Genomic DNA, 25,134 nt, shown 5'->3' on the forward strand with positions numbered 1-25,134 from the left:
GACAGCTCAACATTGGTTGCTTGCATGTACTGAGAGCCGGAAATCTCTACACATAAGTAGAGAACAAGAAGTCTCAGAACACTGCTTAAAAAACATATTATGATAGAATTCTGGTTCTTCATACACACCAAGACAATTACAATGTTTTCCACACTAGGCATCACACAGTCATGAAATTATTTACTCCATTTCCTGGCACATTTTGTAATTCAGTATTCAGTTGCATAAAAATTTTTGCCTTACATAAATGAGTGAGTTGTGAGCAACATGTACTCTATTGGCTTCTTCCATCGTCTCAAAATGTGGTAGTATTTTTTTATTTTTTTCTCTTTGATGTCACACAGTTTTTGGGGCCGTAAGCAGCTCACATCTTAATACCTCGAAGAGATAAATCTTGTGATGGTGCATGCATGAGGATAGTGAGTTTCAGCATTAACGTTTCTTTATAAATAACTGTTTAACCATGAGTAACACTGCAGGCACAGCTAGAATAATATAAATTAAAATTGAAAGTACCTACCAGCAAGGGAGGCAGGGTAACATATGTACAAAAAATGTTGATATTAATAACACTCATATAAAACCCTCTAACACAAATGGTCCACTGTGTGGACTGGCTAATATTTTCAATTATGTGTCTCTTGCCAGAAAGAAATAGCAGGAGAACATATACATATTATCAATGAAGATGTATTAATAGAACATGTGGTCTCCTAATAAAATAAAAATAAAATAACAGGGCTGTGTTCGTAAAAGACAAAACTCCAGTCAAGTTAACCATCAAGTATTATAGTAAGACATATGGGAACAAACTGCATACTATTTTAAAAAGGGCTGTCAGTATATGCTATGCTGCAGGCTGAGCTGCAACATGCACTTTCTCTCACCTGCCCTTATGTAAGCATAATTTATTATTGGGTTTTTTTAAAATGGCTTCTCAGTTTCCCTAGAGCAATCATTATTTATCACCGGAAATCTTTTATAATTTGATTGACTTCTTGATTTCCTCAGCTTCTTCTTCTGAGTCCTTTCTGCAACTCAACCCCAGCATTTACTAGTCCTGGGGAAGAGTAGTTCTGAATCCTTTTTGACAGTGCTATCACAACTCTGTGTCCATTTTTTCAATGAAATGAAAATAAACAAAACAAAAAGTTTACATTCACAATCAGTTATATAAATATACAAAATTATCTGTAACATTAATTAGATGGTTACAAAATTTAAGGAATATCAACTATATTTATCAATTTAATACTATGGAATTTAAATTAAGTGAATGGAATTTATACTTAAGATCCAAATGGACTCAAAACTAAATGAAATCAAGTAATCTCCAAAATTTAATTACTTTTAACATTACAAAAATCTATTGTTAATTTCTGTCCAGATTCTTTAATTTTTTTCAATTAATTAGGTTCATTATTGACAAAGACATTTTCATACATAATTATCATTTGAAATGGTCAGTACAAAATACACTAATGATAAATCCACACGAGACAAGAAGTAAGCACATCAAGAGGTAAGCATATCCTGAAAATAAATTATGAAGTGGTAAATAATTGTTATTTCACTTTGCATACAGCAGAAATTGACAGAATACTAAAAATAGAAAGAAGAATAATTAGGACATGTATAAATAAATAGTATAAAATAAATGGACATTGGAGAATAGCATCAAATGAAACAGTATATAAGAAAATAGAACCAGTCATGAGCATGATCTGGAAGAAACACATCTCATTCTTTGGACATCTGATGAGAACTCCAGAAAACAGAATTAGTAAAAAAATAATACAAAAATTGTGGAGTAGCAAGAGCGACATTAAATGGATCACAAAAATTAAGGAAGATATAAAAGAACTCCAAATTACAGTAGATGACCTAAAAAGCAAGACAGAGAAAACCAGAATACTGCAAGACCCGCAAATCAGACAACAAATGAAAATCAATAAAAGGAGTACAAGAAGAGTGGTCTCAGATGAAGAAAGAAAGAAAATATCTGAAAGAATGAAGTAATATTGGGCAGAAAGAAGAGCAAACCACCTTTCATATAAGAATAGACTCTAATAATTATATTACCTAAATATCATATTAAGTTATTGTTGAGCCAAATTGTATCCCGGTGTAACAACTTGTTTACAACTTTGTATTTTTGACTAGAGTGGTCCAATGAAGGCCATAAAATAAATAATAAAAAATAATAAATAAATAAAAATTATTATTATTATTATTATTACTCATAAACCATCATTCTTCTTTACAGGTAATTCACAAGTTATTCAAAATATTATTTCACTATATATCACCTACCTTTCTTAGGTCTGACCTGAGTGACAGACAGCTAAACTAAATTCACTTTGATTTTGACATGGAACATCAGCAATATTCTCAAATCCTTACAAAAATGGCACTGAATTCATCATCTGAACCCTTTTTATATTCCAGCTGTACATACTTCTAATACTTTTACATGTCTACAGTTTTCTTTACACTGAGGTGATGAAGACATGGGACAGTGATATGAACATATATGTATGGTATCATGTAGTAAGGTAGAAATGGGCCATGTATTTGTTGAGCTTCCATTTGTGCTCTCGTGATTCACATGAAAGGTATTCAATGTGATTATGACCATATGATGGGAATTAACAGGCCTTCAATGAGGAATGGTAGATGGTTCCAGACGCATGGTAAGAGCTAAGGGTAGGATTCACATTTGAGGCAGACATCAGGAAGCTATGGGCCCAACTTGTCAACAAGACATTGTGGAAGCTGGTGGTGGCTTCATAATGATAAGGGCTGTGTTTACATGAAATGGACTGGGTCCTTTGGTCCAAATGAACTGATCATTGATCATCTGCAGCCATTCATGGACTTCATGTTCCCAAACAATGATAGAATTTTTATGGATGACAATGCGCCATGTCACCAGGCCACAATGGTTCAGAACTGGTTTGAAGAACATTCTGGATAATTCAATCGAATGATTTGGCCACCCATTGAACATGTTTGGGACATAACTGAGAGGTCAGAGAGTGCACAAAATCCTGCACCAACAACACTTTTCCAATTATGGATGGATATCAAGGCAGCATGGTTCAATACTTCTGCAGGGGACTTTCAACAACTTATTGCTTCCAGGCTATGTTCAGCTGCTGCAATACACTCCGTAGAATGAGGTCTGACATGACGTTAGGAGGTATCCCATAACTTCTGTCACCTCACTGTAGTTTTTTAATAATATTTTCTGACAAATTTTACATTCCTTCATAATGTTACTAACTCAAATTTAATTGTATTTGTATGTTAGAGACATTAATTATTTTACGCAAATTTTCATTATTGCTGGATCCAAAGACAACATAAAATGTTTTTCCCTTTCTTAAAAGACTGAAAGGAAAAAAGTTTTTATTTTTAAACTCCTTTAAATATTTTTTGCTTCAATACTCTTACTTATATATTTCTTTTACAATCTACATACATGCTAGTGGATGAAGACAATGAAACAAGAAGTAAAAAATGAATTCACACAGATGGGGAGGCACTATTCACCAAATAATGTATTCACAAAGGAGCAATGAATTCCCTGCCTACTTATTTGCTCAAAATATATTTGGACCTTGTTCCCAAGCCTATTCTCCACCCTCTGGGTGAAATCAAATGTTTACTGCTGTTCTACATATGAAACACAATACCATAAATGTCAAAACCATTGAAAATATTACAATTTACAATTACAATTTCACTGAACGCTGCTTCACATCAAAAGTTACCTTTTGCGCATTGCTTACTTTGATATCTACAAAGAAATATTATGACACTTTAATTAACACTGACAACATTCTCACTTTCTACCTGCATACATGTCAGGGGGAAAGAAATAAAGTAGAAGAAGAATGGGTAGCTTTGAGGGATGAAGTAGTGAAGGCAGCAGATGATCAAGTAGGTAAAAAGACGAGGGCTAGTAGAAATCCTTGGGTGACAGAAGAAATACTGAATTTAATTGATGAAAGGAGAAAATATAAAAATGCAGTACATGAAGCAGGTAAAAAGGAATACAAACATCTCAACAATGAGATCGACAGGAAGTGCAAAATGGCTAAGCAGGCATGGCTAGAGGACAAATGTAAGGATGTAGAGGCTTATCTCACTAGGGGTAAGATAGATACAGCCTACAGGAAAATTAAAGAGACCTTCAGAGAAAAGAGAACCACTTGTACGAATATCAAAAGCACAGATGGAAGCCCAGTTCTAAGCACAGAAGGGAAAGCAGAAAGGTGGAAGGAGTATATAGAGGGTCTATACAAGGGTGATGTTCTTGAGGACAATATTATGGAAATGGAAGAGGATGTAGATGAAGATGAAATGGGAGATATAATACTGCGTGAAGAGTTTGACAGAGCACTGAAAGACTTGAGTCAAAACAAGGCCTCGGGAGTAGACAACATTCCATTACAACTACTGACAGCCTTGGGAGAGCAAGTCCTGATGAAACTCTACCATCTGGTGAGCAAGATGTATGAAACAGGTGAAATACCCTCAGACTTCAAGAAGAATATAATAATTCCAATCCCAAAGAAAGCAGGTGTTGACAAATGTGAAAATTACCGAACTATCAGTTTAATAAGTCAAGGCTGCAAAATACTAATGCGGATTCTTTACAGACGAATGGAAAAACTAGTAGAAGCTGACCTCGGGGAAGATCACTTTGGATTCCGTAGAAATGTTGGGACACGTGAGGCAATACTGACCTTACGACTTATCTTAGAAGAAAGATTAAGGAAAGGCAAACCTACGTTTCTAGCATTTGTAGACTTAGAGAAAGCTTTTGACAATGTTGACTGGAATACGCTCTTTCAAATTCTGAAGGTGGCAGGGGTGAAATACAGGGAGCGAATGTCTATTTACAGTTTGTACAGAAACCAGATGGCAGTTATAAGAGTCAAGGGACATGAAAGGGAAGCAGTGGTTGGGGAGGGAGTGAGACAGGGTTGTAGTCTCTCCCCGATGTTATTCAATCTGTATATTCAGCAAGCAGTGAAGGAAACAAAAGAAAATTTCGGAGTAGGTATTAAAATCCATGGAGAAGAAATAAAAACTTTGAGGTTCGCCGATGACATTGTAATTCTGTCAGAGACAGCAAAGGACTTGGAAGAGCAGTTGAACGGAATGGACAGTGTCTTGAAAGGAGGGTATAAGATGAACATCAACAAAATCAAAACAAGGATAATGGAGTGTAGTCGATTTAAGTCGGGTGATGCTGAAGGAATTAGATTAGGAAATGAGACACTTAAAGTAGTAAAGGAGTTTTGCTATTTGGGGAGCAAAATAACTGATTATGGTCGAAGTAGAGAGGATACAAAATGTAGACTGGCAATGGCAAGGAAAGCGTTTCTGAATAAGAGAAATTTGTTAACATCAAGTATAGATTTAAGTGTCAGGAAGTCATTTCTGAAAGTATTTGTATGAAGTGTAGCCATGTATGGAAGTGAAACATGGACGATAAATAGTTTGGACAAAAAGAGAATAGAAGCTTTTGAAATGTGGTGCTACAGAAGAATGCTGAGGATTAGATGGGTAGATCACATAACTAATGAGGAGGTATTGAATAGAATTGGGGAGAAGAGGAGTTTGTGGCACAACTTGACGAGAAGAAGGGACCGTTTGGTAGGACATGTTCTGAGGCATCAAGGGATCACCAATTTAGTACTGGAGGGCAGCGTGGAGAGTAAAAATCGTAGAGGGAGACCAAGAGATGAGTACACTAAGCAGATTCAGAATGATGTAGGTTGCAGTAGGTACTGGGAGATGAAGAAGGTTGCACAGGATAGATTAGCATGGAGAGCTGCATCAAACCAGTCTCAGGACTGAAGACCACAACAACAACAACAACATGTCAGTATCAGTTATTTGAATTTCATTTCCTTTAGTGACAGTTTCAAAACATTTTCATACTTTTTTACGCGGGCATTCTGTCACAGTGCCATCAACTACATTAAATGTTGTATTTAAAATTTGTATTTAAAATTACCTCCACATCCTTTACCTCAGCAATATCTAGTGTTCTGTTTGAGAGATCAATTCAGTACTATCATTATCAGAACATACTCAATTACCACTTCTGAGACAGCCTGACAAGAATCAACAACTTCCTTCTACTCATTATAATTGTTATCAGTTTCCTTCTCTGTGTTCCATATCAGTGCTGAAAGCTAATATTTTGATTCCAAATTTTCTTTTGCATCTTGTATTTTGCTTTCTAAGCTACCTTGAACTGATTCTAGGTTATCACTTACAAACAATGAAATGAGTCCATTCTTTTAACCAATTCAGTTTTCACATCATTCCTCATATTTGATTTTAAACTACTGATATAACTTTTGAGATCACTTCTACATTCTTCCCCCCCCCCCCCCCCCCCTCCCCCAATCACTACACAACTTTCTTTTAAAATAACTGATGATTCTGTTTCATATTTGATCCAATGCTTGTAAATCTTTCCTTATGTTACTAAATAGCTGCTCCTTGCATTTTGGAATTACACTATGTCTACCCTCATGCACTGAATCTTACCTATATAGATCATACGAATATAATTAACATCACTCATTCTCAACACATATGTCCAAACTCTCTTATCACTCATTATGGCAATAGTTATTAGCCATGTAACAAAATAAACACTTTCACTTTAATTCTATCTGTGCTGACTGCTGTCTTTGATGTTTTTTTCTGAGTCAGCAAGCTGGTATGTTTACATCCAACAGGTTCTTCATGGACAGTTACAGCAGTACATTAAACATGTTGGCAGTGATCTTCTCAGTTTTCCATTCATTGGTATCTTTCAAATATTGCACTGATATCCCTAGCTTTCCATTGGCTGGTATTTCTATGACTTGTGGGTGAAATAGTTGTCTACTAAACACTGAATCCCAATTTCTTCCCATCACTTCATTTCTCAGTTCATCTTCCAGTTTTTTTACAAGCTACTCTGTATAACATCCATTACTTTCACTGTCCCTATTGTTAGTTGCTCAGATGTTGTGAGTTCTTCTCACAATGCCTCTATTTCAATGTTTTCTCAGTCTGAGCAACAAATGTCAGCTTATTGACCTGGTTCTTCACCATTGGTACTTTCATTAGCTGTTGTTTTGAATCATCCTATTGCTATTAATGAACTTGACTGATATCTGTTAAAGAAAATATATAATACAGCAGCAAATTATTTTTGGTCTCTTCAGATTTCCCTTTTTGATTATCAACTCTGAAATATGCAGGAGTCTTAATATTAAACACAGATCAGTAAATTACACTGATTAACAAGTAGTCACACAATTCACTGGAGGCAAACTAACATACTACATTCAAAACTCTGACAGACTGAGTGGGTTCACAGTTTAAACAGTCCAGTGCTAACTGACTTAGAAATACATGACATTTAAGTAAGGATTAACATACTAGTCATCATTTCAATCACTGAACATGGATTGAGCAAATTAGTATGATAACTTCACGTTAAAATTGCCAAACACTCCAAACACTGTCCAACTGAGGATTGTGCACCATACTTTTTTACAGATGAGCATAATATTGAAAATTATAGTTTTTTCGAATACAAGCTTCTTACATGTTAGTTAACAGTATAAAAGACAGGATAATTTAAGGACGTGGAGACCCAATAGGCAGTGAAGTAAGTTTGACCCAATAGGCTGTGAAGTAAGTTTTATTTGAATAAGATTGCTATAACTAGAAAATGGAAAAAATAATATGTACTGTTTCATGGGGGTGATTTCAATGTACACAAGGGTTCCCAAAGCCTGCTAAAAACTTAAAAAAAAAATGAAATTTTCTGTTGAAATAACTAACAAACTAACAAGTTATTTTAGTGAAAACTTGCATTCTTGGGCACAGAAAAATCAAGTATGGTACTGAATTTTGTAAAGAAGTGTATTTCAAGATTAAGACATTCTGAAACATGAAAATATTGAATGCATACAGTTTCTGAAAAATAAAGTTTTTGGAAAAAGTAATAAGTTTGTTCAAATGAAGGTAATGTGGGCTTTCAAATGTGCTATACCAATTTAGTGACTTACAACTATTTGATTATAGAAAATTTCACCTTCACGCAGTTTACATGTATAATACAAGGGACATTCGGAAATTATTTCCAGTTGAATATTTTTACAAGTATTGCTCAAATTGCAGGCATATTCTCTTGTAAGATGAACTGATCCAAGTACACCATGCAGATGCTAGAAGGCCCTTGTGAATACGTGTGTAGTGAAAGAACAGTGCTTGTTTGTTATTAAGTGGAGAAAACTGTGGGCAAAGATGGAAGGTGAAGGCTTTGCGTATTAGCCATCCGTCAACATCACAGCCTCTGGGAAACACTGAGATGGTGTTTCAATTGATTATGGCTGATAGGAATATAACTTTTGATGGACAGGAATGGCAGACAGGACTCAGCAGCACAACCCTGCAGTCCATTATTCATGACAATTTGGATATTAAAAGGTTGTGAGCACACTGAGTTCCAGGGGTCTTAACACAGGCACAGAAGGAGAAGAAGAGTTGAAGTCCGTCATCAACTATGGGAATTTAAGAATGACGGTCCATTTTTCTTTACATATCTTTGTTCTACAATACCCATAGTCAAAGACTGACTTCAACTAGGATTCATCAACAGTCACAGTTTGTTGACAAATCATAATGTCTGTGCCATACACCTGACAAGAAAATCCAGTCTATGGAAGGGAAACATGCTGGGAGTTCCCAACCTAAGAAACCTTGTGCTGCTCCATCTACAGGTATGCAGTTGATCTTGTTTTTTGGGACACTTGTGGCATATTGTTAATGGACTGGCTTTCACAAGAAACAACTGTCAACAGTATGGTATTCTACAACAATCTTACATGACTTATAAAGGAATAGTCCAGTCCAATATGACGAAATCCATTCTGAACTTTTTATGCAGGAAGAATACAAATAAAGAAATACACTGTCAAAATTTTAGCTGCTAAGACACACTGTGAGTATTTTTTTAAAAATTGGTGAAGTTAATCATTTGTTATGTGAAGAACTGTTTATGACATTTTGTATAGCCCTTCCTGCCTAGTGAGCAATCAGTTGTGACAAGAGAGCATAGTGCCACATTGTTTTAATACCAAGAGTGACATGAATGAATATGAAGCCCCTAAACCATATAAAAACGTCACATATCATTAATATTTTGAATAAAAGGCAGTTTGTATTGATAGCTAAATTACTGGAGATGTAATTCTTACAAAGGTTACAAGCAGAGGAAAATAAATAATTTTAATTTATTTCAATGAAATATTTCTTATGTATACATTTTTTAACAGTTCCTGTGCACAATTCATATGATAATTTTTGAATAATATATATTTTAATAACAATGAAGCTGTTCCTTATTTATTTCTCATAGTCATCACAATACAGAAAAGTGTTATTTGAATGATAGAAACAATCATCATCCTTACACCTGGCATGTCTGACAAAAGAAAAATTAATGCTTTCAGGCACATCACACAAGTTACTAGTTTTACTTAGACAGAATTTTGGAGGAATAAGAAATGGCCCTGGCTGTTGCCATGCCTATTGCACTGCATACCAAGCACACTTAAAGCAATGCAGAAAATGTGCTTATGCAAACAGATAATGCACAAATGACTGAAATTTAAGAATACTGTTCTCCTGATAAACCTCAAATGACATGGAATTATCAGAAATTATAGTCTGATAGTTTCCTTTAAAATACTTTACACAGTGGAAAAAGTTCTTTATCGAGGATCACATTGGTTGTTCTGATTGGAATCTGAATTGTATCAAAAGTCTTTTCATCATCCACTTGAAAGACTAAGGTATCATTATGACCAGGCCAAGAGTCCAACAAAAGCAATGAACTGATTTCTGCAAGTGATTTAGAAACTATTTTGAATATTTATGTATGTATGGTATTCTCCCGTACGGCAGGTCTTGTCATGGGTTAAGCCACTTCCATTTTTGTCTGTCCATAGCCAGACTTTTCATTTCTGAATATTTGCCTCCTTTGATATTTTCCAGCATTTGATATCTTCATCTTCCTCTTCCCCCTTTACCCTCCACCATTCCTTGTATTCTTTCGTTCAATAAACAGTCCCTCCTCAAACAATGTCCAATTCAGTTCCATTTTCTCTTTCTGATGACTTTCAGCATTTCTCCAACTCTTCTTAATACTTCCTCATTCCTTACTTTGTCTTCCCACTTCACTTTTTCCATTCTTCTCCATATCCACAACTCTAGTGCCTCCAATCTTCTTTCATCTTTCTTCCTCAATGTCCAGGTCTCCGCACCATATGGTGCAACACTCCAGATGTAGCATTTGGCAAGTCTTTTCCTCAGATCTTTGTTTAGTGGTCCACAAAGTAATTTCTGTTTCATCTTGAGCCCTTCTTTCGCCATTGCAATTCTTTTCCTAATTGCTGTTGAGCAATACATATCATCCATTATTACACTTCCCAAGTAACTGAAGTTATTCACTTGCTCTATTTCCTCTCCCCCTATTTTAAAGTGGCATTTTCTCCCCTTTCCTCCATTTACCATGCTTTTTGTTTTCTTCTTCTTAATCTTAATTCCATATTCTTCTAATTTTGTGTTTAGATCATCTAACATTTGTTCCATCTCTCTTGCACTCTCTGCCATCACAACCATGTTGTCTGCAAATCTTATACGATCCACTCTCTGACCCCTATACAAACTCCTCTCCTTTCATCAAAACTTCCACTAATAATTTCCTCCAGATATATAATGAACAGTGTTGGTGATAAACAACAACCCTGTCTTACACCTCTTCCCAGTTCAATTTCTTCACTCATCACACCTCTATTCTTACTCTTGCTCTCTGGTTCAAATACAAATTTCTAATTAGTTGTCTATCCCTCCAGTCAACTCAATGTTTCCTTAAGATTTACATCAATTTTTCCCATCTGACACAGTGAAAAGCCTTCTCAAGATCAATGAACACAACATACACCTTCCTTTTCTTCTCCATGTACCTCTCCCCTATCACTCTCAGTAGTCCAATGGCATCTCTAGTTCCCACTCCTTGCCTGAAACCAAATTGTTCATCTCTTATTATGCAATTCAGCTTTCCATATAGCCTTCTTTTAAGCGTCCTCAGGAAGACTTTGGTTGCATGCAATATCAGGCTCACTGTTATATGTTCCTCACACTTTTTGCTGTTGCCTTTTTCTTTTCTATAGGTATTAAGATACTTTCTGTAAAGTCCTTTGGCCATTTTCCTGTCATATATATATGATTACACAATTCAATCAACTCCCTTTTCCCTTCTTTCTCCAATGACTTTAACAGTTCCGCAGGAATCTCATCAATTCCCATTGCCTTTCCGTTTTTCATCTCCTTCATAGATTATTCAATCTTACTAGTTAGTATTGCATTTCCTTTGTCATCATCTGCAACTTTATCTTCTTCTTCTATCCCAAGGTCTTCTTCACTTGGTCGGCAGTCTGCAGCATATAGCCATCCTATATATTCTTCCCATCTTCTCATTATTTCTTGGGGTTCACTCACCGTTTTACCGTCTCCTGCCTCTACTTCCTTTAGTCCATTGTTGTTTCTCTATTCCCTGAATGTCAAATCCATTGCTTCTTTGTACATCAAATTATATTTTCCTTCTTTCTCTAATTTCTCTATCTTTTCACACTTTACTCTCAGCCATTTCTCCTTTGGTTTTTCTGTCTCCATTCTTAATTCATTATTTAACTTCCTGTAGTTTCACTTCCCTTCTTCTGTGTTTACAGTTTTCCGTTTCCTGCGATCATCCATCTTGGTTATCACATCTGGTGTTACCCATTCTTTCTTTACTTTTTTCCTCTCCTTGACTCCAAGTGTTTACTTAGCTGCCTTTTTGATCCGTTTCCAGTACTTTCATCATAATTTCACAATATTAATTCTCTAATTTTTCACAATTGCCTTTGTCTTTCAGTTTCTCAAAGTTAATGTGCTCTCTCTTCTGTCCTTTCCAGGTTCTTTTCAGTTTAACTAGAACCTCAGCTATTACTAATGTAAGATCTGAATAAATATCTGCCCATGGATAGCTTTTGACACTCTTTAGGCAATTTTGGTATCTTTGTTGTATCATTATGTAATCAATTTGATATCTTTTGTTGTCAAATCAAGATATCAAAGTACACCGTCATCTTTTGTGGTTATCAAATAGAGTATTCCCAACTACCATGAAATTTTCATTGCAGTATTCCAACAATCTTTGCCCCCTCTCATTTTTTTCTCCCAGTCCAAATCTTCCCAGAGCTTTTCCCTTTGGGCCTTCCCCAACTAGGGCATCACCCATTACAACAATACATGCATTTCTTTTCTCTCTCTCTGCTAAGTTTTCTATCATCTCATAACATTCTTCTACCTCTTCATCTGAATGATTACTTGTTGGCATCTAGACGTGGATGGTAACTAAGTCTTTCTTTTTCCCTTTCAGTCTCATCATCATTAATTTTCCACTAACATATTCAACCTTGATAACCTTGTCATTCAGTCTTTTACCTATCAAAATTCCAACCCCATACATTCCATTTTTATCTTCACCTGAATAGTATAATTGGAAGTCGTCACTTTCTAGTTCTCCACAACCACCCCATCTCACCTCACACATTCCAAGTACATCCAATTTGTTTCTTGTCATTTCATGTTTGGTGTCTTCAAATTTCCCTTCCTGGAGAAGGGTTAAAACATTCCAAGTCCCAATCCTCAATAAGTCTTCCTTCTTCTCCTCCTTCCTTCCTTTTCCATTTGCCCTAATCTCTCGAGTCTTTGTTGTATTCCCCTCCCAGAGATCCGACTGAGGGGAAGCTTTACCTCCAGAATATTGTACAGAGAGGTCCATCCCATGAACATATAGGGAAGTAATTCCAGTGGTGGTTTCCCATTGCCTTCCACTGTCCTCCACATCCTGTCGGCTCGCTGACCCAGTTTCCCGCTGGAGTTGGTTACCCAACCTTCCACTGGGTTGCTCAGCTTAACAGGGGCACCATGTGTAGGTAGGATTATGGAGAATTGAGGTAAGAGAGGCTAAGAGAACTCTCTTGTTGAGTTTTTGTATTCGCATCTCATCCCCATTTTTAGCCAGAGCGGCAAGGTTGTAGCAGCAACTCCCCCAAGTAATCTCTCAGATTTGAATAAGATGTTAAAAATTATTCTTTCTTATTTTTCCAGATTTTGATAAGCTGACTATAAATTTTTTTAATAAACAGTCCTTTTCTAAATTTTTAGTCTTAATATGCTTTAAGGTCCCTGAAGACAGATATAAAAGTGCAGAAATAGTAATTCATTCATACGTACCACTGTCATTGTTGTATATGAATGAGTCTTAGCACTCATCGACTGCACAACAGACTCTGTCTTCTTTCACCTCGAAATGATAAAGTGCAGTTTGCTCACAGTTCTTTCACGAAATCTGATCAATCAGCATTTGACACAGCAGATGTGGTGTTAACAGCAAACTATGTTTTCATGTCAGCTATGAATTTATGCCATCTCTCCTATACTTTTACTTGTTTTGTAACTTCCTATAATGCATTATTTCTTGAAACTGCCTAACCAGGTCAAAGAAGATTTGAAATCAGCAAAGCTCATCTCAATCATGATTTGGAGAGCGCATTCTCATGATCTCCATTGGTAATGCTGCACTCCCTCTCACAAGTAGCTATACATGGTTCATATCCCAAGAAAATTCCTCTAAAGAACTGTTGTTCATATTATTTATTCAAGTTTATATGATTATATTGATTATTAATTGAGGATAATGGTATTTTTTGGCCACTGTGTACAGTAAATCTTTTGGGTGGTTTTTTATTTCACAGTTTTTTGAGTTTCACTTTGACATGTATTTACTACTTCATGGAGGTCTTTCTTCTATTTATGCGGTTCACAGTCAGATTATGTAAAGCAAAAGCATGTTTGCACACTGCTCAATATTAAGTGTTAAACATAATGAATATTAATTCACTTCTGCCTCCATTGTTAACATTAATGCTAACACAAAAGCAACTGGTAATTATTATAGATATAAATGAGTTGCAAATTTGAGTGAACAGATCCTGCAGACAATTGTTTCAGAGAAACTGTCAACAAAAACTGAAATTCCTTTTACAAATTACTGAGAGATCCCATATACATTGACTCATTTTCATTATAAATAAAGTACAAAAACTACCACAGTAAATCATTTCTGAACACCCCTCATAAATCACAAATATCTCCCTAGAAAAAATATTTCAAGGTGAACTAATTATAATGTTATCAGTGGTAACTGAGAAATTACGGTAAGTTTTGAACATCCCTGTTTGAACAAGAAACTGGATACATATACAAATAACAAAATGAAATCAAACAAAGGAAAAAATATAATATTAATATCAGCAGTAGCACAAGAATAAGTAGTGGAAAGTCAAGGACGGAATAACAACAATATTATGAAAAGGACACACTGTTACCCACTATACACAGGAGATTCTAAGTTGCTGACAGGGACAATGAAAAGACTGCTATCCAATTGTGTTACATTTAAGCTTAAACATATAGCAGTCTTTTCATTGTGCCTGTCTGTGATTCAGCGTCTCCACTATATGGTGAGTGGCAATCTACCCATTTCATAATACTGTTATAAGAGCAAGTAGATTTACAATAGAAGCAAACTACAGCAGAACATGTGTGGAGCACCATCATTTTTTGGTCTAGCCTCCCACCTATGACAATCCTTCTTGTATGATATTTGTATGATTTTGAAGAGAAGAAAGACAGCACACCATTCCAATTAATGATTTAAAACTTGGTGCACTGGCCATCTGGAATTTTTAGGTGGTTTTCCACACTTGTTTAGGCAAATGCTGAACTGGTTCCAGTCTCTGCCTGAGAAAATACAATGCACAAAGAGTTAAAACATAGTAGTATACAGGAAGAAGTTCACATGTTTTACAGGTGGACGGTGCATATGACCTTTCTCTCTTAAGTTAACTGACGACAGTAGTGACAGAAAGACAATAGGTGAGGCTACTTGATATTGTATCGTGTGTGCTACCTATGTTTGCCTAAAAGGGAAAAGGAGTTTGAGGAAAGAAACTGTAAATGGATAACATAAAAATTATTCTTTTATTTTTATATTGTGTGTCACTTTCTGTGTACCTTTGCACTCTAAAAAAATTATTCACATTCACAAAGAAGCTTATTTATCTTTACCTTTACCCTCATACACTATAACCTCTGATGTCTGAACAGAACTAGGCTTCTGTAATTATTACTTCTCTGTTAATTTAACCTAAGGTATTATTTTCCCTTACTATTGTGTGTTTCATGTCAATGTATTGTCTCAAGGCTGTGTGTGCTGTATTCATATCTCTTTCAGCACTTTACTGGACCTGTACATTCCCATTTTCAATGAAGAATGCTACCGTTTTTAGATCTTGGGATTTACACTGCTGGTAGTCCACCCTCCTTAATTACTTTCTGTAATTATAGCTGCAGATATTTTAGTAAGTTGCATAGCTCACTGCTCTAATTTTTATTTTTGGTTGTTGTTGTTGTTGTTGTTGTGGTCTTCAGTCCTGAGACTGGTTTGATGCAGCTCTCCATGCTACCCTACCCTGTGCAAGTTTCTGCATCTCCCAGTACCTACTGCAACCTACATCATTCTGAATCTGCTTAGTGTACTCATCTCTTGGTCTCCCTCTACGATTTTTACTCTCCACGCTGCCCTCCAGTACTAAATTGGTGATCCCTTGATGCCTCAGAACATGTCCTACCAAACGGTCCCTTCTTCTCGTCAAGATGTGCCACAAACTCCTCTTCTCCCCAATTCTATTCAATACCTCCTCATTAGTTATGTGATCTACCCATCTAATCCTCAGCATTCTCCTGTAGCACCACATTTCGAAAGCTTCTATTCACTTCCTGTCCAAACTATTTATCATCCATGTTTCACTTCCATACATGGCTACACTCCAAACAAATACTTTCAGAAACAACTTCCTAACACTTAAATCTATACTCGATGTTAACAAATTTCTCTTCTTCAGAAACGCTTTCCTTGCCATTGCCGGTCTACATTTTATATCTTCTCTACTTCGACCATCATCAGTTATTTTGCTCCCCAAATAGTAAAACTCATTTACTACTTTAAGCGTCTCATTTTTTAATCTAATTCCCTCAGCATCACTCGACTTAAATCGACCACATTCCATTATCCTCGTTTTGATTTTGTTGATGTTCATCTTATATCCTCTTTTGAAGACACTGTCCACTCCGTTCAACTGCTCTTCCAAGTCCTTTGCTGTCTCTGACAGAATTACAATGTCATCAGCAAACCTCAAAGTTTTTGTTTCTTCTCCATGGATTTTAATACCTACTCCAAATTTTTCTTTTGTTTCCTTTACTGCTTGCTCAATATACAGATTGAATAACATTGGGGAGAAGCTACAACCCTGTCTCACTCCCTTCCCAACGACTGCTTCCCTTTCATGCCACTCGACTCTTATAACTGCCATCTGGTTTCTGTACAAATTGTAAATAGCCTTTTGCTCCCTGTATTTTACCCCTGCCACCTTTAGAATTTGAAAGAGAATATTCCAGTCAACATTGTCAAAAGCTTTCTCTAAGTCTAAAAATGCTAGAAACGTAGGTTTGCCTTTCCTTAATCTTTCTTCTAAGATAAGTCGTAAGGTCAGTATTGCCTCATGTGTTCCAATATTTCTACGGAATCCAAACTGATCTTCCCCAAGGATGGCTTCTACTAGTTTTTCCATTTGTCTGTAAAGAATTCGTGTTAGTATTTTGCAGCTGTGACTTATTAAACAGATAGTTCGGTAATTTTCACATTTGTCAACACCTGCTTTCTTTGGGATTGGAATTATTATATTCTTCTTGAAGTCTGAGGGTACTTTGCCTGTCTCATGCATCTTGCTCACCAGATGGTAGAGTTTTGTCAGGACTGGCTCTCCCAAGGCCGTCAGTAGTTCTAATGGAATGTTGTCTACTCCCGGGGCCTTGTTTCGGCTCAGGTCTTTCAGTGCTCTGTCAAACTCTTCACGCAGTATAGTATATCCCATTTCATCTTCATCTACATTCTCTTCCATTTCTATAATATTGTCCTCAAGTACATCGCCCTTCTATAGACCCTCTATATACTCCTTCCACCTTTCTGTTTTCGCTTCTTTGGTTAGGACTGGGTTTCCATCTGAGCTCTTGATATTCATACAAGTGGTTCTCTTATCTCCAAAGGTCTCTTTAATTTTCCTGTAGGCAGTATCTACCTTACCCCTAGTGAGATAAGCCTCTACATCCTTACATTTGTCCTCTAGCCATGCCTGCTTAGCCATTTTGCACTTCCTGTGGATCTCATTTTTGAGACGTTTGTATTCCTTTTTGCCTGCTTCATTTACTGCGTTTTTATGTTTCCTCCTTTCATCAATTAAATTCAATATTTCTTCTGTTACCCAAGGATTTCTACTAGTCCTCGTCTTTTTACCTACTTGATCCTCTGCTGCATTTGCTACTTCAACCCTCAGAGCTACCCATTCTTCTTCTACTGTACTTCTTTCCCCCACTGCTGTCAATTGTTCCCTTATGCTCTCCCTGAAACTCTGCACAACCTCTGGTTTAGTCAGTTTATCCAGGTCACATCTCCTTAAATTCCCACCTTTTTGCTGTTTCTTCAATTTTAATCTGCAGTTCATAACCAATAGATTGTGGTCAGAGTCCACATCTGCCCCTGGAAATGTCTTACAATTTAAAACCTGGTTCCTAAATCACTGCCTTACCATTACATAATCTATCTGATACCTTTTAGTATCTCCGGGATTCTTCCATGTATATAACCTTCTTTCATGATTCTTGAACCAAGTGTTAGCTATGATTAAGTTATGCTCTGTGCAAAATTCTAACAGACGGCTTCCTCTTTCATTTCTTAGTCCCAATCCATATTCACCTACTATGTTTCCTTGTCTCCCTTTTCCTACACTCAAATTCCAGTCACCCATGACTATTAAATTTTTGTCTCCCTGCACTATCTGAATAATTTCTTTTATCTCATCATACATTTCATCAATTTCTTCATCATCTGCAGAGCTAGTTGGCATATAAACTTGTACTACTGTAGAGGCGTGGGCTTCGTGTCTATCTTGGCCATAATAATGCATTCACTATACTGTTTGTAGTAGCTTACCCGCACTCCTATTTTTTTATTCATTATTAAACCTACTCCTGCATTACCCCTATTTGTTTTTGTATTTATAACCCTGTATTCACCTGACCAAAAGTCTTGTTCCTCCTGCCACTGAACTTCGCTAATTCCCACTATATCTAACTTTAACCTATCCATTTCCCTTTTTAAATTTTCTAACCTACCTACTCGATTAAAGGATCTGACATTCCACGCTCCGATCCATAGAATGCCAGTTTTCTTTCTCCTGATAACAATGTAATCTTGAGTAGTCCCCACCTGGAGATCTGAATGGGGGTCTATTTTAGCTCCGGAATATTTTACCCAAGAGGACGCCATCATCATTTAACCACACAGTAAAGCTGCATGCCCTCGGGAAAAATTACGGCTGTAGTTTCCCGTTGATTTCAGCCGTTCGCAGTACCAGCACAGCAAGGCCACTTTGGTTATTGTTACAAGGCCAGATCAGTCAATCATCCAGACTGTTGCCTCTGCAACTACTGAAAAGGCTGCTGCCCCTCTTCAGGAACCACACATTTGTCTTGCCTCTCAACAGATACCCCTCCGTTGTGGTTGCACCTACGGTACGGCCATCTGTATCGCTGAGGCATGCAAGCCTCCCCACCAGTGGCAAGGTCCATGGTTCATGGGGGGAAGTTATTTTTGGTATTAATATACAAATTAAGTGTATACGAATTTAACAAGCAACAATTTCAGTTAGGTGTATGTGATGCTTTCAGAGAAATATTCAAATAATAATAATGAAAATAAAATTCATTTATGTCATTTAAGTAGTGTGAACTTACTGTTGTGCCAGTATTGTAGACCACAAAACAACCAGCTCTGTAAGTACTCTTTGCCTCTCCCTCATTTAGACACATTTCTCCAATCAATGCTGATTGCTGGTTACCTAAAATCTAAAAATTTCACTTATAACTACATAGGAACTTTAAAACATGGAACAAATTAATGTACTTTACTATTCCAATTGCAGTGTTTGCAACTAAACAGTTTTACAATCACAATGTAAATATGTTTTATTTTACAATAGTGTAGCCTTATAAATGTGCCTGTTCAGTTTATTTCACAGTTTCTACTCTGATGAAAGATAATTCACCAATACAATATATATTAGGAACCACAGTTGCAAAATGTAAAAGAATAACACTTAAATAGCCTCATGAGTTACACAGGAGAATACACGCAGAAAGAAATTAAAGAACGAGTACAATACTCAAAAACTGAAAGTCACGAAATAATCATCAAACAAATTCAAAGCAAATAGTGATACTCCATATAGCACTTCTTTGACAGTCCTGAGAAAGGAACAGTGACGAGAATGATGGCATTAAGAAGCACTGGATAGGCTGATCACATTTAATACTCTACATCACATAACATTTTGGTTATTATCATGGAGCATTATCCTCTCTTTATCACCATTCCTTCACAAATATGGTGGTGTAAGATAACACAAGCAAGAGACATTTTAAGAGATTATGAGTTAAAATTCTGCATTAGCCATGCTCCTTTTACCTCCTCAAATCACTCCACACAAATGGTGGAAGGGTTTCTACATAAGATTTTCTTGAAAAATAAAAGGATAGAAAGATAAAAATTCTTGTCAAATCAAAACTCTGTCCTATAACTGGACTTGAACTCAGATGTTCCAAATTTGAATTAGAGTGTTGCTCTAAAGGTTCCAATATTTTGTTTCTCTATTACTATTCTGGCAGCAATATTCCAGACCTCAGTTTTCAGCTTTACATATTTGCTACCTTTGTCTTCCACCCAAGGAAGCTTGCCTTTTGTAAAATTATTTATGGTTTTTGTCATCAAAGAGAGACATACTGCTTATATAAGCACTCTTGACTCCTATGCACTCTGTATCTAAGAACAATGGTCTATACACACCAGGAAGGTCCTCGTGCTAAAAGCTCTTCTGGAAAAGATGTTTCCACTGACTCCCAGATCATGATTAGAAACACCATACAGTTTGAGGCCTGAGATGGTGGATCATCACAGTCACTAAGCTGGGGCAGCAGATGTTGGAACGTTGGTTGTGAAGGTAGAGCCCATTTTGGTAATGATACAAAAATCTGCTGTTCTCTCACACTCAATACATCTGGCAACTGCAGGTTCTGAACAATTGGCATTATGCTCAAATTCAGTTATAATTCCTTAGAGCTGCCTAGCAATGGCTGTCCCACTGAATATGTGCACCACTGACTATAAAACTGTAACACTTGATTGGCATTAAGTAAAGTAGATGTATAGTATAGTAGGAAGTATATATGATTAAATTTGTAAATAATGTAGCGATAAATAGGTTGTGAAATTTAGAACACACTGGTGCCACCTCTGACAGTAACAACAGCTCTAAATCAACTGTACATGAAATCATATGAGTTTAGGTAACAGATACAGGAACATCATTCAATGCAGCTTCAGCTCTGTGCCTGAGTTCATCAACCATAATGGCTGGCCAGCAGTAGCAAGCCAGTCTCTGTGCAACCCACAAAATATCTGCAATGGGTGGGACACATGAAGAATTTGTTGACCAGGAGAACAATTGAACACCCACTTTATCAGGATTGGTCAGGACAGAATGGGCAGCAATAGCCAAAATACATCTTTAGAGGCCAATATCTCTATCCCAGACTCCTGAACAAATGTCAACAAGAGGTTTATGAACTTACACCACACATTGCTTGAACTGCCTGCTTATGAGCCAAAAATAACCATTGTCAGTGGGAAGAGTTACCCCAGATCATAATGCCATATATCATAAGTGAATTCAAATAAACAAAGCAGATTAATTTACATGTTAGGCTATCACTTATTGCAGAAACTGTTGTAGTCTATATATATAAAGGGAAATGTCCTGACTGATCAACTCATCATCACCCAGTCCATACGGCTACGGATAGAAACTTGAAATCTGGAGAGGGTTTTGATCTGATACTGTAGGCATCATTTACAGTTGAATTTCTTGAAATTTACCCTTAAGTAGTGGCATAATTTAGGCAACATAGACATATAGTTTTCTTTGACAATTGTACAAGTGAGAAGTGTGGGCTTTGTTGTAGGTTCATGAGTAGTGGGCTACAGTGTGAGATTTGTAATAAGTTTTTACATTGGGGAGAGGGAGAACATAATGGAGAAGTCAGTGGACATTTTGGGGAAATCCTCATCTGGAATTGCAGAGTATGTAGGAAAAATAAGTGAATAAAAGAGCAGGAATGTAAGATCTGTGTCCTTCAGGTGCAGTTAGAAAACTCTAGGGGGTAACTCGATAAGATGAGGAGGGAGAAGGGGGCTGGGGTATGGGAACTGGCATTTAGTAATAAGGCTGCTTGGAAAAGAATATATTGGGACAGTTTCACTTGGTGTATCACCAATAGATTTGACCAGTTGTCAGGGCTTAGTGGAGATGAGTCTTTTGTTGCTGTGGGTGTAGAAAACATGCACCAGACCTCAGCAGCTATTATGCCTACCAGTTGTAAATTCAAATAGAAAGAAGAAGGTTCTAGTGTTACATAGTTCTCATGGCACAGGTGGAGGCCAACCACTGCAGGAAGTGCTGGGGCGTGAGCACCAGGTCACCAGCATTGTGAAACCTAGTGCAGAATTGGCTAAAGTGACTGATAACATAGATCAGCTACATAGTAGTTTTACAAAAGAGGATCAGATAGTGATTGTACGTGGAGCTGGGAATAGTCTTGATGAGGACAGAAAGCATGACATAGGTGGTGACCTGGAAAAGATGGCTACTCAAACTAGTAAAACAAATATGCAACTCATGCAGCTGTTCCAGTGTCACAATTGGCCTATCTTAATATAGCTATTAGGCATATTAACATGGGACTTAAGAAGGCACTGACTATTAGAGAGTATGGTTCACTTTGCAGTGGTACCAGCTGAGTCTATCAATAGGTCACACTTCATTAGTTACAATCTGCATTTCAGTAAGTGTGGGAAGGGGAGGCTGTCAAAACTTATAGGTGACAGTGTAGTGGGGGGTGTTGGAATCACTCATGGGAACAACACTAAGTGGTAACCAGTGCTAGGACTGCACTTTTTTTCAGACTGAAGTCAGATGATAGGTATCTCTAACAAAGGAACCATGTTCAAAAAGGAGAGGTATGTAACAACAAATGAATAAACATGTTTCATCACAATATAAGCGATATTAGATATAAAGTTAGTGAACTGCTTGTTGATGCTGATTGTGACATTACTGGAATATCAGAGCTCTACTTTCACAATATAGCAGTTTAGAGGCTATTGGAACACAGATTAGCTGGATATTTTTCACGGAGCACTTTGCAGAGTTGGAATGTAGCCATATACATGGAAAATGGTTTTCCATTTGAATCTGTTGACATACTGCACTGAACAGGTCACTGAATACAGCGCAGGAATAGCTGAATGTAATGAAACTACACTTTTAATTATAATTATCTATAGGACCCATAACTCTTCTTCTTGAGCCAGATTGAGTTCTTGGCTCACTTTATAGAAAGTACCAAAAGTTAGCAGTTTGTAATGACTTTAATATTAATGTTTTAAGTGATTGTACAAGGAAAAACATGTTGAAATATTCTCTAAATTCATACCATCTGATGCAGACTGCATTCTTTCCGACTAGCACAGTAGCACAACTATAGACAACATTTTTGTTCATTCTTCATTACTAGAGGAGCATTTGGTTAGTAAAAGAGTAAAATGCCTTTTAGACCATAATGCACAAATTTTAACACTATCTATTTAGGAATATTAATCCAATGACAAGAGAGATTTTTTCAAACCTCATTAAAGAGCAAGACTGGCAGAATATTCATCTTGCAGTGCACTAACATGTTACCTTGAACAAATTCCCCACATAAAATAGATCACCCAATTCTATTTGAATATCAGTTCACCAGTAACAATGTTCAGTCTCAAAGGTCTACATTAATTCACAATAAATACCCCTCATCATGTTGTAAGTTGATGCATTGAACCGACTATGCCCCATCTAGCTGCATCACAAACTAACACTTTATCACACATTCAGCTATGTCACATGACTTACTTCTTTAGTCAAAAGAATAATTCTATACAGTTTTCAAATATTCTGACCATGTCAATATACATATTTGATATCCATCATTTGAATATTATTTCTTTTTGATTTGACTTCGCTAAATTACAAACAGCACACCTCATGGAAACATGACAGCTATCTCCGGCTACTCCATCAGTTTCAAATACAGCTAGAACCTTGGCAAGCTGCTAGTGTGTAAGGTCATGCAGTTCCTTAGTTATGTTCCCTTTCCTTATGGGAAATTCCTGGAAACATCTACTCACTGAATGATCAGCTTGATGGCTTGCTGCTGCTGTTTGGTCCTCACTTACCTGCCCAGTCCAGCCATCACCTCACAGCTTACCAGCTATATACTGCTCAGCCAAAAGCCCTCACTCCTCAATCAATTTATGTATACTGATTACTACTAATAATGTCACAGGATGTAGCAATAAATCTTTCACAGACAAATGAGGTGATGTTACATTTCACTATGATCATCCAAGAATCCAGTCAATTTAACTGATGATAACTTAAGCATATCTCTGAAAAAAAAATACACATAATCTACAATGGTCATAAAAATAATTATTCCAATTATGAAAGTATTCTTGATTGTAATACATAGACACTGAAGTAAATACCAAGGAGAGTCAATAGAGGTTAGTTACAGTAAGTTTTCATAAGGCTTTACAACAATGATGGAGGTTGAGGTGACCTGTTAGTATTGTGACTTTAGTGGTTGGGTACTGAATGGACTTCTACTTGGCTAAATTCAATGCTGCTACCTCTGTTCCACCTTGCAAATTCCACTCAATTACCAGGGAATTTTTGAGAGCTACTGTTAATGCAAGACCTTTGTCACACAATAGACCTGATTTGTTCTGTGCTAATTGATCCTGATTGTATCAGCAACTTCAAAAATTGGTGTTCACCTCATGACTACAACAGAATGGGGCCAACAATTCAAAAATTTCAGAGAATGGTAAACAACTAGGAATAACTAACAGATTCAGCTTGCACAAAAATACAAAATGTATGGCAGAAACTACAACTAGCACCTACCATACATCTACATCTACATCTACATCAAGCAAAGAAGGAAAGCATTCTGGTGCTCCAATGATTTTGCTTGTAAGGCCAAGAAGTGACGTAAACACTTCCCTGTACATCACTGCTTTATTATGTAACAAAAAAGACAATACAGCTTATGAGTCCATACTGTATTTTTTGCTAACAAGAGTTGCATCTGCTCTTGACATTGCAGCTTAAAATCTTCAATTCCAGGTATTTCTTGTGTTCTTATTGTTGATAAAAATTTCCTTGCTATTGACAGTGCTGCTTTTGGCTTCCAAATACTTAAAAACACTAAGTCCATAATGCACTAGAAGTCTGAAATTCTCAGCACTAAACAGGCCTGCAAGTTACCATTTATGTATTCCAATATTTGTCTTCCTCTACAGATTTTACTCTCTAGTACCATGGCAGTCATTCCCTCATGTCTCAACAGATGTCCTATCATCCTGTCCCTTCTTATTGTCAGTTTTTCCCTACTTTCCTTTCCTCACCAATTCTGTAGAGAACCTCCTCATTTCTTACCTTATCAATCCACCTAATTTTCAACATTCTTGTGTAGCACCACATCTTGAAGGTTTCATATTTCTTCAGTTCCAGTTTTCCATGGTCCATGTCTCACTACCACACAATGCTGAGCTCCAAATGTACATTCTCAGAAATTTCTTCCTCAAACTAACACCTGTATTTGATCCTAGCAGGCTTCTCTTGGCCAGGAATGCCCTTTTTATCAATGCTGATCTAA

General features: G+C 36.7%; 1 protein-coding gene across 1 annotated transcript in view; it reads right to left on the bottom strand.

Moving 5' to 3' along the window:
* The window catches only part of LOC124775653 (glycerol kinase-like), a 166,541-nt gene that overhangs the window by 82,609 nt on the left and 58,798 nt on the right, over positions 1–25,134 (bottom strand). The window contains exon 6 of the mRNA XM_047250481.1: positions 19,054–19,164. Coding sequence (XP_047106437.1) covers positions 19,054–19,164 — 111 coding nt within the window. The remainder of the gene's footprint in view (positions 1–19,053; positions 19,165–25,134) is intronic.

The sequence above is a fragment of the Schistocerca piceifrons genome, chromosome 2 (genome assembly GCF_021461385.2).
Source record: "Schistocerca piceifrons isolate TAMUIC-IGC-003096 chromosome 2, iqSchPice1.1, whole genome shotgun sequence".
NCBI lineage: Eukaryota > Metazoa > Arthropoda > Insecta > Orthoptera > Acrididae > Schistocerca > Schistocerca piceifrons.